Raw genomic sequence first — 15,954 nt, 5'->3', positions numbered from 1 at the left:
TACATGGATGATGTGATTTTGTTAGATTTATCCCCAATAGGTTTACAGAGGTTTCTGTCAGAGTTAGGCAACTACGCTGATGAACATTTCCTAAACATAAACACGTCTAAGAGCAAAGTTACGTTTTTTAAGTCCTGGCAGTGCAGGGTTAGGAAAGATTTGCATTGGTCTTTAGGGAAAGACAAGCTAGAGATGGTGAAGCTGTACCTGTATTTGGGTAGACTTTTTTCTAGTAACTGTTCTAATAGTGATCATATAAGCCAGTGCAGAAGTAAGGCAATATCCCAGGCTTCAGCAATTGGCAGGTTATATAAATGTTGTGGGCAAAGATATTTTACTCATGCTCTGGCGGTATATGAGATCTAAATTCTGCCCTCATTGAGGTATACCTTTGAATTAATGGATGAGCGGGGGTTGTCCTTCTTTGAGAAGGTGGAGGGGCATATTTGACGCTAAATATGTAAAGTGAATAATGCAGTGGCTCCATTAGCATTCCGGCTTGAATTCAGGCTTCTCTCCATGACTGTGTTTGCTATCACTACAACTTTAAGGTTGGAGAATAGTATATTGAATAGTGATCCGGGCTCCATATGGGCTGCATTAAAACATGACGGGCCTCATTTATGAAAAGTGGTGCATCGCTGCGTGAAAACAGCGATGTGTCACTTTTCATTGCACCCTCCTTGCGACAGGATGGATGCGTCATATTTACTGTATGACGCATCATGTTGCAAGGAATGACAGATACGTCAGTTTTACTGACATACCTGTCGGCGCAAAAATGAGGCATTGCTGGAGTTGAGTCAGAAGCGTGATACAACCCAAGCAATGTTTGTTGGGAGGGCTATGGATATAGCACTGCCTCACCCTTACGACTGCCATTAGCCACTAGTAAGGTTTTGATGCATTTGCGTCCTATAAGTGGCGCAGTGAAATCTCATAGATTTCACTGCATCATGTCTACGAGGCTTACTTGCATGGGAACGCCCCCGCATACATTATACCTGACGCAGGTATAATGTAGTGCCGGGGTTTACAAAGTGAAGCATCTGCTTAGATGCGTCACTTTGTAAATAGAGCGCAAAAGGTGGCATGTTTAACGTCGCCAATGGGTCACAAGTGACGCAACGGCAGCGCAAAACTGACGCAAGGCCTTATAAATAAGGCCCGAAATCTTTTTCTGTCTGAAGGAGAGAAGTGCTGCTTTTTCAAATGATGTGAAAGTACTGGATATGTTTGGAATTCGGCAAAGTGAAGTGGGACCCCTCCCAAAGCCTATTTTAAAAAATATGATTAAAAAATCAATCTACAAAGTTAGACAGAAAAGAGATGTGTTCTCAACACATTAGGAATGATATAATTGTGGAGAGTAGCATTTGTAAATAAATCTCAATCATATGTTCAATGGTACCTTCCCCATGGTGTGCGTAGAATCATTTTATTATTAAGCCTGAATTTGCTTCCTCTTAGAAATATTATAGGAGCATGGGAGGGATAACCTAGGGAAGAGAGGCTTTGTGACTTCTGCAGGAACCATGTTCAAGATTGAAATCATGTGCTATTTGTTTGTCCCCTTCTGCATTTGCTACAACGTCGATGGTTAAGACCATTGTTCCTAAAGTACAATTTTTCCTTGGCAGCCGAAGGCCGCAAATGTGTTTTGGCACCACCCTTGGAAATAACCTGTTCAAAACTGTTCAACTTATTTTAATAATTCTTAAATATCTTTTAGATAGGACTATATTAATTGTATTTGTCTTTGTATTTGACGAACATGGTCTTTTAGTGTAATAAGCTTTTCATTGTCTAATTGATTTATAGTGTTTACATTGCTTTGCTAAGCTGATTCCACTGAATTCTATGGCAGTACTGTACTAGAATTGCACTATTTCTTGCATTAGATTCCCTATGCTTGGATACATTTTTTTATTTCTCACCTAAACAATTGCGCATTTGCACTTTATTAGTCCAAGACATTTTTATATAAGTGGAGTGTGTTGGCACATTGAATGATTTTGCCATGTAGTTTACATTGTACACTATTATCTTTGGGAACCGTTTATTGTAGGTCTTTGTGGATTTTTATGGGGACATCTTAGGGTTCCAAATCATAAATTTGAGTTGCCAAAATAGTAAATGACACCAGTACTTGTGCTTAACATGACCAATACGAGGACATAGACTGCTTTGACATATCAATTACATTAGTAAAAGGCAAACGCTAATGGTGCCATTGATAACTTCTACACTCGACCCCTGATTCTTGTATCTCCTATTGAGGATCCTTCACAACATCTACAGTTTTGTACTCCACAGCAGACAGCCTACTTCTTATGTATGCCTATGGCATGAAAGCCAGGGGGATTAGGGTAAGCATAAGAACATGGCTAGAAAGCAAATCAATTGATCTAATGCAAATTTCCTCTCTTCTTTCTTAGCACGTAAGGCTGGCGCACGAATTTGAAGATTTAGTGCGCCAGGATGAACGATTTGAGATCTCTGCCGACGTGACACTGGGGCTGGTGTGCTTCCGACTAAAGGTAAGAGGGAAGACTAAAAAGTAAACCCTTTCTACTTTCCAGCGATGTGCATCCCACTTTAAATACTATACCGATTGAACAGCTGTAGGTTAGGCAACCTTTCCTGAGGAGAAACAAATGACGGCTCACAGAAGTCATTCTCATCAAGGACCATATCTGGCTAGAGGCTACCTTCCAAACATAGCAAGAAATGAGTGATCCTAATTTTCAGATTTTAATGTTAACAACACTTATCTTATCATTGGGATCTTCAAGGGGAATCCTACACATTAATACTCAAAATCCTTAAAGTATGAGGATCTGAAATGCGTTTTTTACAGTTATTATTATGAAGCTATGGCTCATTCACTTAAGTGATTGCAATGTATGGTCCGCTATGGTCCACTGGAGCAAGGTCGAACTGGGCATAAAACAGGCCAAGGGACCCCAGAAACAGTGGCTCATACTTTAAACAATCGTGGACTCATGCTACAAAAATGTGGCCCTCATTGGCAAAACATGGCAGCTTGGAACTTTCTGACATAGATTCTTGATGGTCTTTGAGGGTTACAGGGACACATGTTTCTCATTGTTGCTGCCATGGTTTGTGAATTTTAAATATTGATCATGGTGACACCACCCGTGTCGAGGCCCCACCTCCTCCCAAACTGAAATAGCTGACACAGTGATCACTTCCTAGGCTCAGCTGCAGTGCGCTGTGACGGAGCCACCTGCTGACTGTCCGGTAACAGAGCAGATTCGGTGCTTCCAAAAAATAGGTCCATGGGACAAGCTTAAAAAAATGGAAGAAAGGAAGAAACTAAGGAAGAAAAAGAAAAACAGCAATAGAGAGAAGGCAAGAAAAAGAGAATGCAAGAAAAAGGGCATGAAAGGGGGCATACAAGAGAGCAGGCAAAAGAGATAGCAGGCAAAAAAGACAAGAAAGGAGGAAAGAAAAGAAAAGAAGGAAAGAAGGGTTAGAACGAAAGTATGAAGACAATTGAAAGAAAGAACGAAGGAAAGGGAGAAAGAACGAAGAAAAGAGAGCAGGAACAAAGGGAAGAGAGAAGAAAAAAAAAGAAATCTGGAAAATCCAAGTAATAAATAAAAATGAGTTGCAACTCTGCATTTATCTTGACACATTTGCTGCTCTTCAAAGATAGAGGTCCAATGTCAGGCTATGTCTTCTGAGACCGCTTTTGTAACATGAGCATTGGTGTTTACAAACTCGTTTCACTTTGCAGTCCAAGAAAGAAAAGTAAATGAATTATGTGATACATTTGCTGAAGCACAGGAAAGGCTGAAGGCAAAAGGAAAAGCTGTGCTATGTCATTTTGTGTAGCACAGCAAAATGTAAATACCTGTAAATGAACTGTACACATTCAGCAGCTAGGAAAGCAAAAATTAAGCACATCGATTTGGTAGTTGTTAAGTGCGATGGAAACAAAGATTTTAATAGGATCCAAACAATTCAAGACACTTTACTTGGTGATGCACTAATGATAAATATTCACTGAAACCCGATTTCCACATATTATTTGTGTGCAATATAGTTTTATCTGTAACAATGTATGTCTGTGCAAATTTAGTGTCAATTTCACAGGAATATGTACTGTTTGTAAATGACAGGTGGCTACCACACGATGCTTCAGTTACATTAAAAAAAATCGCCCGCCTTATGCCCAGGAATGCGAGGTGGGTTGTGAAAGTATGTCATTCCAAAAACTGGGACGTGGTTCTTAAAAGTCTGGGATGCCCGCAAATTATTGTTTCATCAGATCCAGTTGAAGACACAACGGTTGTGTTTATGCTGGCTCTATACTCCATCTGCTCCTACCTTCAACCACATGGCCTCGGCTCCCCTGCCTGAAATAGCCCCCCTCCTCCTCCTCTGCTCCCATAGAGGGCTATGGAGCTTACAGTGTTTTGGAAACACCAGAGGTGGTCTAAAGATTGCACTCCTTGGGACTGTTTGGATTCTGATGGTCCCTCATGTTATGGCAGATGCCTCCTGAGGACTGGGGTCAAAGCTCATTTGCACAATTCACTGCTCTTGCCAATCGTAATCATTGAACTACATGCACTGGGCATTACAGAAGTGTCCTCGACACGCCATCAGTAATATCAAAATGCACCAGTAACATGAGTGACAGATCTATAAGGTTATTATACTGCTTTAAGCAGCTGTTTGGGTAATATGGACCAGATACTCTGATTTTGCCAACAATGTTTTGTGATGTTATAACAGTTGAAAATATAGCATGAAGCCTTTCAAAGAAACACCCAAAAATGGTGTGTATTTGATTACTACTAAAATTATATATTTTAGAATGAAAAAAGAAATGCATACTCCCTATACTTTGATGAGACAGAGAATAGTTTCTCTAAATGAATAGTATTAATTTAGAGAAAATTCGACTATTCTAATCTCTCTCCATACTGTTCTGAATGTGTATCTGTTTTCTGGTGTGTTTATAGATATACATATTCAATTGAGCTTAACGTGAAAATGCTTATGGGTTTGATTTAGAGGGGATGGTAACGGGATAGTTGACAAAAATGCTGTCAGTCCCATCTGCCCACCTCTCATACTTCCACACCTCATCTATAGGTCAGCGATGGGGAAAAACTCTTGCAGCTCAGCATCCGCCGGGGCACAAGTTATTAGTAGGTCCTCCCCATCCAACAAGGGCCATCTGATGCCATGACCGCCTTCTTTTTTCCTCTTCAGATCCTCCATGAACACCAGGGCAGTGCCAGGCAGGAAAAATGCTCAAACATCCCAGGACTTTGGTATTTTTTCAATTTTTTTAAAGATGCCCATAGACCAGGGTCAGTTTAATGGAAAAAAGAAGAGTAATCTTTTAATACTTTTTGCATGTGTCTCGCAATTTTTTTTATGTCTATAGGATTTATGTCTATAGGAACTGAATTATTCACTTCTCATTTGGCTTTGCCTTGAATGGAATGAGAAAGAAAATGGGCATACAGGAGTACACAATTGATTATATGGTATTCACAAGTATGATTGTATTGATTGTTGCATTTTATAATTCTACGATGTATACCTTTAAAAATAATATTTCAAATCTTTAAGCAATGTATTCTATTCATGTAATATCTTTCTTGTAGGGATCCAATGAATTGAATAAGGAACTACTTGAAAACATAAATCAAACCAAAAAAATTCATATAGTTCCCTGCAAGCTGAGGGACAAGTTTGTGTTGCGCTTTGTCATCTGTGCCCGCACAACGGATTCTCATCATGTCCAATTTGCCTGGAAACACATTAAAGAGTTGGCAGCAGAGCTACTGAATGGCGGACATCGGATCCAGATAAGGAATTGAATAAGGTAATGCTTTTCTTGTTTCTTATTAAGTGTGAGGCTTTGCACATAGAAGAGGAGGGAAGCTTGATCGAGGAAATGGGGGCCATATTTACAAAGAAGTTACACAAAGCAGCACAGTAAAGTTGCTGCTTAAATGGGAGAGAGCAGAACAGCACCATATCAACAAAGATGTGGCACCGTTCTGCCCTCGCTCTACGCTGATGCAATTTTGGCTGCCACGCACCAATGCAGGCACCCTTGCACCATATTGCAATGGTGTCTGTGCTATGATCAGCATAGTTTAAGGCAGTTTCCTCTCTGGATGTGTGCTGTAAAATGCAGCACACATAAAAAAGAAAAAATCTAGGAGAAATGAAAATATTTCTCCTCATTACTCCTGGCGGCTCAGGCAGGTGCAGGATTTCTGCTCAAATCCCTTTCTACAATTCTTTTTAGCTAGGTACCTGCATCAAAACCCATAGGTGGTTGCATTGGAACACCCATGCACCACCCAAGGAAAAGCCCCCTTGTTGCATAGTAATGCCTTGCATTACTTTGGGTTACAATCAATGCAAATTGTTATTTGTGTTGGATTGTAAATACCAGCTCAACACTTTACGTCAGGTCTGTGTTAAAAAAGTAACACAAACCTGACGCTAAGTCTTTGTAAATCTTGGCTTAGTAGGGAATTTCATAAATCTATGCCCGAGACTTCCTAGTCAGCAACAGTGATGTTTGTGCGCATCTAAAGTTGTCGGCTCCTTGTTGGTCTGGGAGCTTGCTTGGTTCAGGAATTTCAATAGACTATGAACGCCTTACACATTTGGAAAAGAACTGGACAAAGGGGTGGGTACCGCTCCCTCCTCATGCTCTATCCCTAGGTCTGTGTCATAACTGCCGAGCACTAAGAATTTAAGTAGTATATTTTGAAGAGCAGTCACTAGCATCTTAGCTGATACTTTGTTTTGTTTCTCAAATTAAGTTGCATTTAAATTAAGTTGCATTAAATAGGCTCATAAGTGTCATTTTGGAATTAATCCTTTCAAAACTATAACTGTTGTAATACCATTGGCCTTCCCCTTCACAGTCTTAACACGCGAGGCGTGTCTTTCCTTTGAAGACAAGCCCCACTTATTTATTTATTTTTAAAAAAGTTATTTTATATGGCACACTCCTCCTCTCCCAGGTAAAAATTTCTCCTGTCCCACACCACTTTAAGTTTTCACTTTCTCCTTTGGAGACTGATGTCACTTATAGATGAGTGTTGGTTTGCTTTTTTGTATCTTTTGTATTTCTCTCTCTCTCTTTCTCTCTCTCCAGCGGCTCTTAAATAACATCCACATCCTCTCATTGGAGTACTCCTGTTTGTGCTTAAAGGATGCTAATTATTTCCTTCTCGTCACTCTTGGGAGTGGTTGTCTCATGGGAATGCTGTGTGTGCTGCCACTTTGTTTTACTCTGCACTATATTTCTGGATGGCATTAGGTTCTTTCGCATATTTTCACTATTCTGTCCATTGTCTTTACTTTGTGGTATGTCAATGACTTTCACATTGCAACATATCCACATTTACTTTAGGTAATACATAAAGTTGGTGTAGCAATATTTAATTCCTTATCTTTCCCCTACATGGTTACCCTCCCCCACCCAGAGGCTGTTTCATAGCTGGCCTGTAGCACTGAAGGCAACACCGGCTGGGTTAGAGTAGACTGTGCTGATATGGCCATTTCACCTGGATCCTGTGTCTGGAGATTCATAGAATCACATGAAGAGTTCCTCCTCTTCCAGGCAGAATGGGTGGCACATTGCCATACAAGGTAGAACTGGCATTTTGTTGTGCCTGACTTTTATATGCTGCATTTGCGTGTTGCAATTCCATACCTCTGGATTGTTGCCATGACAGCTAGGAACCAGAACTACATGCTTCAGCATTCGCTCTCCTACAAGATAAAGGTTCTACGACCTATTGGGCAGAAACATTTGTGGGAGCAAAACAGCACCCCAATATTCAAGACACCCCAAAATTAAGATAACCCCAAACTTTATCTCAGAGGTTCGATCTGAGGTTGATCTTGCACAAATAGGCACCCTACCTGTCATCAATTTAGCATAGTAATAAACATAAGTAACTGGGGCCATTCAATAATTGAGTTCTAGAGCAGTTTAAAGAGTTTCATACAAAAGCTCAAAATCTAGTGGTACAGATTATATGCCAGAAAAGCTCTCAAATGCAGAATTACAAAGCAGTTAAAATCAGACACTAATCTAGGTGCCAAATGAACAGCAAAATCATAAAGAAATCGTGCAGAATCCCTAAAAGAAAATCTTTAAAATCTCAAAATAATCAAGTTTAGTCTTTAATGGAATGGGAAAGTTTTCTGGCTCACCCTCAAAACAAGGAGTTCTTATATTATACTCAATCCTTGCATGACAAATTAGGAAAAACGCAAAGTCATCATGGTATAATTTCTAGTGATAACCTTTTAAAAAAACAGAGAATTCAACATCACTTTTTATGTACATAAGCACAAACCCATATTAGGAAAGCATCCAGCAAATTCTGCACCACCTCTGTCAGAGGTTCTAACTAATATGAAACATTTAAACAATGATTTTATACACTAATGAATAAGCTGTGCTCAGCAACGAAACCAAGCGTAAGGGCCTAGAAAACTGCAGTGGCAGCCGCCATAAACAAAGGATAGTGGGGAGGGTAGGGTGGTGAGGCGGGTGGGGTGGTGAGGCGGGTGGGGTCATACAGGAGACAGCGCGCCGAGCGTGTTAGAAATACATATATTTTTTTTTTTAAACTTACCTTTTGCCACCGGCTACCTCCAGCGTTGAGTCTCGTCACACCTCCTTTCCTCTTCCTGCCTGGTCCCAGAAGCCCATGGGACAGACTCCCTGTCCAATCGGCCTGAGCGGGCAGGAAAGACGCCCTGCTCAGACCAGGGAGTCTGTGAGATTTCTCCAGCCCAGCTGCTCAATGCAGCTAGGCTGGAGAAAACCTAAGTGTGCATGTGTGTCTTGGTCGCCCTGAGATGGTCGGCCAAATACACATTAGCACTTGTGGAGTGGAGTGCATGTAGCACTCCTCCTCCCCCCTCCCATGCCTCGGCCCCTCCCAACAGGCCGGGCTAAGAGCCGGCAAATGCAAAATAAAACGATGCAAGAACATCATTTTGTTTTACATTTTCTGGCTCTGAGCCTGGCAGTGAGGCGACGCTCCTCCGCCATTGAGGAGGAGCCGCCACTGGAAAACTATGACAGTTAGGAACACTAGGATGTTCACTTAAAGCACTCGCACACAGTAAAAACCCAAAGTGTCAATTTGTCTTCGCTTCTGCAGACCTATGGGGAGAGAAGATGTGCAGGGACACGGGATGGGAGGGTGGAGAGCAGGAGTGAAAGCGGCATCAAAACAGCGTCCACAGCATGGAGATTTTCTAAAGTTGTGCCATACTAAATATGCTAATAAAAACAGTTCTATACATCATATTAACATTGTTTTACCTGTACCATCCTGTCTTCGGCCCTATCTTTCTGTTGCCATCTCCTAACAGTGGTTGTGATTATTTCAAGCCATGGCAAGACACATAATTTGGGGGTATGTGCTCTTGTTTCTGGTGTCAGACAGACCTATAGTTCGCATGTTCAAATCCTGGTGGTGGAGTCAATCGGTACAAAGTTTGTCCATAAAAAACATATCCTTATAATCTGCGCCCCTATGCCATACCCAGGGCTGCATGTTAGAGTCACAATGGTTATAGTCTGATTTTGGGGTTTGGGGTTCAGGCACTTTTCTCCCCATGGTGCGTCATGGTATCTTCTGAAAGGTCTGCTCAATCATGAGGTATTTTTATATTCTCTCTGACCTGTGACACGTCAATAGTGTCCTCTGCTCTAGGCTGAAAAGCATGCCTTACTCTTAAAGAAATGTAAGACTCTTTTGAAAGATCTAGTAATAGTGAGGTTATCTTGGATTTTTGAGTGCAGTGAAAATGAAGTTGTCAAAAATACAATACTTTCCGACTGGTGGGGAGATTACAAGTAAGCACACTCCGTTTCCACCATGTTCTAATCATGCTATATACCAGGACTCAGAAAAAGCACCAGAATAATAGACTAACAGGCGATATTCCAATGCAGAAAACTCTGGGTCTGTGGAAGACAATGTTATTAATCACAAGTGAGCAAACAGACAACCTATCCCTAACCCAGGCATATGCACATACTACCAGAACGGAAGACGTTCAACGCTGTCTATAGATATATTCTCCCATAAACAAACTAATCATGGGTAGTTTGGGAAACCACTACTAATTTGACAGGCAATCATCTACTCCTCCATCATGCTAAGTCAACCATAAACTGCCCAAGCAGTTGAAGTACATACCAACACCAACAACATTGGGGGATACATGGACTTTGGAATTTACACCAGGTGGTGTCTCTATGCGAAAAGACATACCGAGCAGGTCTAGTACAAGTTGCCAGCATGACCCATGATTGCTTCATCTGAACAGGCTGTCAAACACTCAATGTCAGCATGGTCACCAAAGAGCAGGGCTACATGTATCAATCCCCTTTAATGTCTACACGAGCTCTTGCAGGAGACTTGTTTAAAAGATAACTTAAATGTATATCAATATGTGTTGGCTAAAATCATAAACCAAAAAAATTTACAAAACGTTGATCCACTCATGCACGATTTCTTTTCTTTAATGCAGATGGAGAATTCAAGATGAAGAGGACCCAAGACCACCTCCTTGTATTTTGTATATGTAACGTCATTGTCTTGAAATCTCACCAGAGATAACGTTTTAAACTTTCAAACTCCATCATTCATCAAGTTTCAAACATGGAGGCATTTTTTTACTTACTAATTTAATAGGGAAGAATATGGATGGGATTGGGATGCAGGTCGACTAGCAGAAATATATTTTAAAAAGATGCAAGTCGTGTTTTTTAGTTTTAGGACCGTGAAACACAATGGACTCGATTCTCAAAGATTCTGCTTTGTGACTTTCTCTTTTAGCACTTTCAGCACACTACTGAAATGCAGGACTAGCCAAGAAATAGGCCCAAAGGTTTTGCTTTGCGTATGTATGTGTTACTTACGCTTACTGTACTTCTGGCTTACTCCTGAATTTCAAGAGTAAATCACAGAAAAGTCTTTGTGAATCGTGCACTTTATGTCGACAAGTCTTATAAGCATAGCCCTACACCACAACGTTCTCCACATATGAAAAAACCACTGACTGCTCAGATTGGCAGTTTCCCTGAGTTCCCTCTCAGAAAGCATATTCAGTGATGAGGTTTTGCGTGTTTCCACTTAGGTGCCCTGTGGAAGTGAGGATGGGGCCGCCGTCTCATCCACCCCCCCCCCCCCTCGCTGCACTGAATTCCACCTTGCTGTAATCCAATTGTGTTTTCAAGATTAGACTAATCCTTATGAATGCGGCCTGCTTAATCCGTCTGTCCATATGTTTGATGAGATTTTACATGACGTGTCCTACCAGAATGTACGCTGTGCACCAAAAACGACCCCGCTTGCCTCTGAATGTCCTCGTCGATATAGAAAAGTACTTAGCCATCATGACTGTAAAACTGTGAATGAGTGTATTCCAACGTAACAACTTGGTCTGGATAATAACATCACCACAATCGTGTGTGTGTGTGCCTTTAAAAACGTGTTATCGGTTTGGTTCACGTGCAGAAGACAAGTGACGCATCGTAGCGTTACAACAGATAAAATACGATTCAGTCGATCTTTCATACACTGCTTGTGCACTTCCGAATTAGACGCGATCAGATTTACGTCAAGAGGCTGCAACCTGCCCTTGTTTGCGCTCGTCTGGTATCCAAGTCTAGTTTCGTTGATTAGGAACGTGACGTGCTCATGGCATATATCTGTCATATTTATATCATAGGGGAGATGCCCAAAAGTATCAATTAAATCAGAATGCGCTTGGTATACTTTCACAAAAAAGTCCAGTCTGCTGAGTTCTTCTAATGAACACCATGGACCTGCGCCAAAGATTTCGACCCCTGTGCTGCTGAGGGTCTTTGTACCCTCTGCTCAGGGAAGAGCTGATTTACCCATCGAACATCTTCAGTGATGGCCACTGACTGAGGTAAAGGGGGACGTACAAACTACAGATGGGAAAGAGAAAGCAAATCTTCAGTTTTCTTACTAGGCAGTAAGGAGCCCATCGCATCATTGTTTTCATGTGCAAGGTGCACACAGGTATGAACAAATGTAAGTGTGCGCGCCGCCTATGGGAGTCATTGCAGAGGTGCATGGCTAACGAGCAACGCCCTATTAATATGGGTTTTCAATACAGCAGGTGAAAGTAATACCATTTATTGAGGCAAATCTGAGTTCATCAATATGGTTTCAACGTATTTTATATGCCATACTGATACATGTAAATTTTCTGTATCAAATGTACTGTTACAAAAGGTGGTGCGAATAACTGAAAACCTAGCCTTGTAGCGTTTGGGCAACATTTCATAAACAATATTTGAAACACCAAGTGGTATACTAATCATGGTCTGGGTGGAAAAAGGCCTCCATCAACAAAATGCAGAAACAAGTACACGACTGTAAGCCAAGTGATTTTTGGGCAAGTTGACTGCTTGCTGTTTTGGCTAAATAAGTGTCCAGGAACGAGAATTATCAACCACATATGATTTCTAGGGTTTCCTGTTCCACCTGGGAAAGTGTGGGAATAGGTGCAAAAACATCGATCCCCTATGTTACTCCCCAAAAGACATACAATCAGTTGTATTTTTGCTTCCCGCCTATTCCTGGAGTTACTGATACCCTTAGTATAAATAATTCAGGGGAGGAAATACCAGGCTAAAATCCACCCAACATGTAACACCGCCCTTAACAGCGAGGCTAGAATACTGTTATACTACTCACTGTAGATTGTAAGGCTCATTTACCTATTTTATTTTGATTTCATTTAGGTTTTCTATGTTTTTACTACTATTGCTTGCTCATCAAGGTCCAAATATAGCACGTCTGTTGTATCCCTATCTAGGGCCTGATTCACAAAGATTTTGATGTGACTCACTCTTGAGGTGCTGATGGCTTACATCTTAATTCAAGAAGTAAACAAGGAGTATTCTAACAGTAAATAAACACCTACTCACAGCAAAATCTTTATGAATCAGGGCCTGGGAGTTCACAAATATGGATTATTATTAGGGGTAGGCTGTAAACTCCGCTCCACCGGTAGAGCACGGATTTCCAGAAAAACTCTGCCAACCTCTGCGTGATGAGGTTTTTCGAACACGCGGCTCATCAACATTAAGTTGGCGAGCGCTAGCAAGAAAATTGAGGGCAAGGACAAGTCTCGGCACACGGCAGGTCGCTACCATTCGCGTTGAGACAACTACCGCTCAAGTAGAAAATCTACTCGAGCTGCAGAAAGAAGCAGCACTCTCTGGCACGCTGCGTAGTGCCGGTCGCAATGATTTTACAATGCTGAACAAGTTTCTGGCACTAAAAATCAGCATCAGCAGCAAGACATGCTGAAATTCTGCCGCTTTTTTAACTTCGTGGAATCTTGCTGACTTTTTATGGATCCCTGCTGAATTCCTCAGAGTAAAACTCCACAAGTTCTGCCAACCTAGGATTATTATGAACTTACTCCAAAATGTCATTAGCATCTTTGATAATCAGTAATTTGAATTAGCTGTTGTTTTTTTAAAAGCAGCAAGCAATGCAGTAGCCTATTACTATAGCATGTAAAAAGGGGAGAGTTAAATATTCCCAAAAGGCCAAATATGTTTATGTCACCAATGAAAGATTCAATTGCCAGGCAAGTGGCATGTTGTACCCAAAGAATTCAATATAATAGCTCTTGAGAAAAATAGATGCAGTCTGATTTTGTCCAGACCAGTGTGCCTTTTGGTCAAATGTTGAGCACTTTGTTGTAAATTGCTTTGCTATACCTATGATTACTTTAAATTGCACTTTTATGGAATTTGGCTGAATGTCAGTGCATAGCGCTCATATTTAGCTCCTACACTAGTCCATGCACGTGAAGCAATACTGTTGGTGCTTCTGTAGTCACAAATGGCCTGATTTTCCAAGGCCTTGCTGTGAGTAGCTGTTACTTTCCCTTGTAGAAGTTACTCCTGAATTCTAGAGGTGAGCCAGGAATATATATTCCTGGAATGCTGCAGTAAGCCAGGAGCACCACAAAAGTAAATCACAGCAAACCCTTTGTGAATCTAGCCTGTTTAAGAGGGAGCTAAACAAAAGTTGTGCTTTGAATTTGTTGCTAGATCACGGATGATTCAGTAGTAGAACGACAATGCAGACAGAAACGCTCATACCAACTACTGGTTCTAACAAGTCTACTGTTGTAGTCCTCGTGTTTGTACAATGGCCACTTAGCATTTAAATATGGGGATTAAATAACAATAACATATCAAGAATACAGAAGAACGTGTGCAACTGTGAACTCATACAAACAACTAAGATCATGTTATGCAGGAATCTATAGCAAGGACTATGGGCATGATTAAAACAAAATTCGGTGTGATTTACTCTTGCAGAACTTCTTCATTTTAGGATGCAGCCAGGAGTAGGAACGTTGTACTGGGATTCAGGAGTAAGCAAGGAGTATTACAGGAGTAAGCTACATCTACTAAGAACAAACTCTTTGAAAATGTAGCCTTCTAAATCTTTCATTTGAAGTGTGAAGAAGCCAGGGTGCTGTAGAATTAGTGCCACCCTTCATATTTTTATTGTAGATTATGCTGCTTAATAACTGACTTTTTGTGACATTGCAAGCCATTGCATGAACACCCTGGGTCTTGACACGCCTCCTTTTCAGATGCAACTTACGGAAGAGAAAAACAGCGCTCTGTTTCTATGTCAATTATTTCAAGAGCTTGTTTGTCGAAATCCAGAAGTGATAACGACGAATTTTCATGGCTATATTTCTTGCTTAATATCCAGAAAAGTAAAGGTATCAGCAGGGAATTTTCCCTACAAAAACATGTTCAACACATATGTATTAAATTGGTAGTTGAAGACATGGCTTTGTAATGGAGTCACGTGACCTGCAGAAGCACCAAATGTTGACAAAATTGCTTATGGAGTGCTGCTGCTCCATGGAGATGTATGCGAACTAGGAGGTCATTAAACAACATGCGCACTATCTCACTGTAATACCTGGTGCTCCTCCAAAATTATGTTTGCATTTACGTTTCCACTTGTCTACTGTATTCATGATGTTGAATTCACTAAAATATAAACTCCACCAAAATAGGTTTGGTTTTGACCACGCAATGTGTCGAAAAGTGTGTCTGCCTTGCTTTAACTATGGTAAACATAACAATGTTCACAGTATTTTGTTTTTGGCTTTTTATATTATCAAACACATGAATATTTGACAATAGGACTCACACGTAATAGTTATATATATATATATATATATATATATATACACACACACATACACACAACTGCATTTTCTGCAGTTTCTGAGCTGCAAAGAAAAAGAAAGCACTCCCTCAGATTACAGGTGCTCAAACTTTATTCCCATTCCATTTTCATATTATAGTTTGCTGATGCATTTCAGCCAAATAACCTTAATCACGAATAGAAATGTGATAGTACCAATAAAAAGACATCAAATACAGAAACAATGCCAATGGAATACATTCATTACATAGACTTACCAGCGCCATCTATGAGTGGTGTGGATGTCCTTAATCCTAATTAATTGCCAGTCGGTTGGTAGTACTCTGAATGCAGATTAAAACAGCAGAAACAAGTCATGATTCCAAAATTATTCAACAAATAATGAATGCATATCACAAAAGAAACGTCCCGTTTCTATGGACAAAGATCATAACATTCATATGTGCTGCAGATTTCGCTATATGCAATCTTATCTTAAAAAACATGATCAACATATCTCTATTATATTGGTAATAGAAGACATGGCATTGTAAATTAAAGGAGTCACGTGACCTAAATGTACAATCATTCCCCCCCCCCCGTAGTTTAACCTTGGGGTAGTCATAGTTTCTACATCTATACTATAAGAGGAAGCCACGTGTCGCCCAGCAATCTG

At 40.6% G+C, this 15,954-nt stretch overlaps 1 protein-coding gene across 2 annotated transcripts in view; it reads left to right on the top strand.

Moving 5' to 3' along the window:
* DDC (dopa decarboxylase) overlaps positions 1-13,735 on the top strand; it is a 423,065-nt gene extending 409,330 nt beyond the window's left edge. The window contains exons 13-15 of one of the 2 annotated variants that reach the window (XM_085607298.1): positions 2,439-2,540; positions 5,652-5,872; positions 10,579-13,735. In XM_085607298.1, the coding sequence (XP_085463424.1) occupies positions 2,439-2,540; positions 5,652-5,867 (318 nt within the window). In that variant the 3' untranslated portion in view covers positions 5,868-5,872; positions 10,579-13,735. The remainder of the gene's footprint in view (positions 1-2,438; positions 2,541-5,651; positions 5,873-10,578) is intronic. The other variant, XM_085607299.1, reaches the window with a different exon arrangement.
* The last annotated feature ends 2,219 nt before the right edge of the window (positions 13,736-15,954 follow it).

Source organism: Triturus cristatus, chromosome 5_2 (genome assembly GCF_964204655.1).
Source record: "Triturus cristatus chromosome 5_2, aTriCri1.1, whole genome shotgun sequence".
In the NCBI taxonomy this organism is placed as follows: domain Eukaryota; kingdom Metazoa; phylum Chordata; class Amphibia; order Caudata; family Salamandridae; genus Triturus; species Triturus cristatus.
This window is presented reverse-complemented; position numbering and strand designations above follow the sequence as displayed.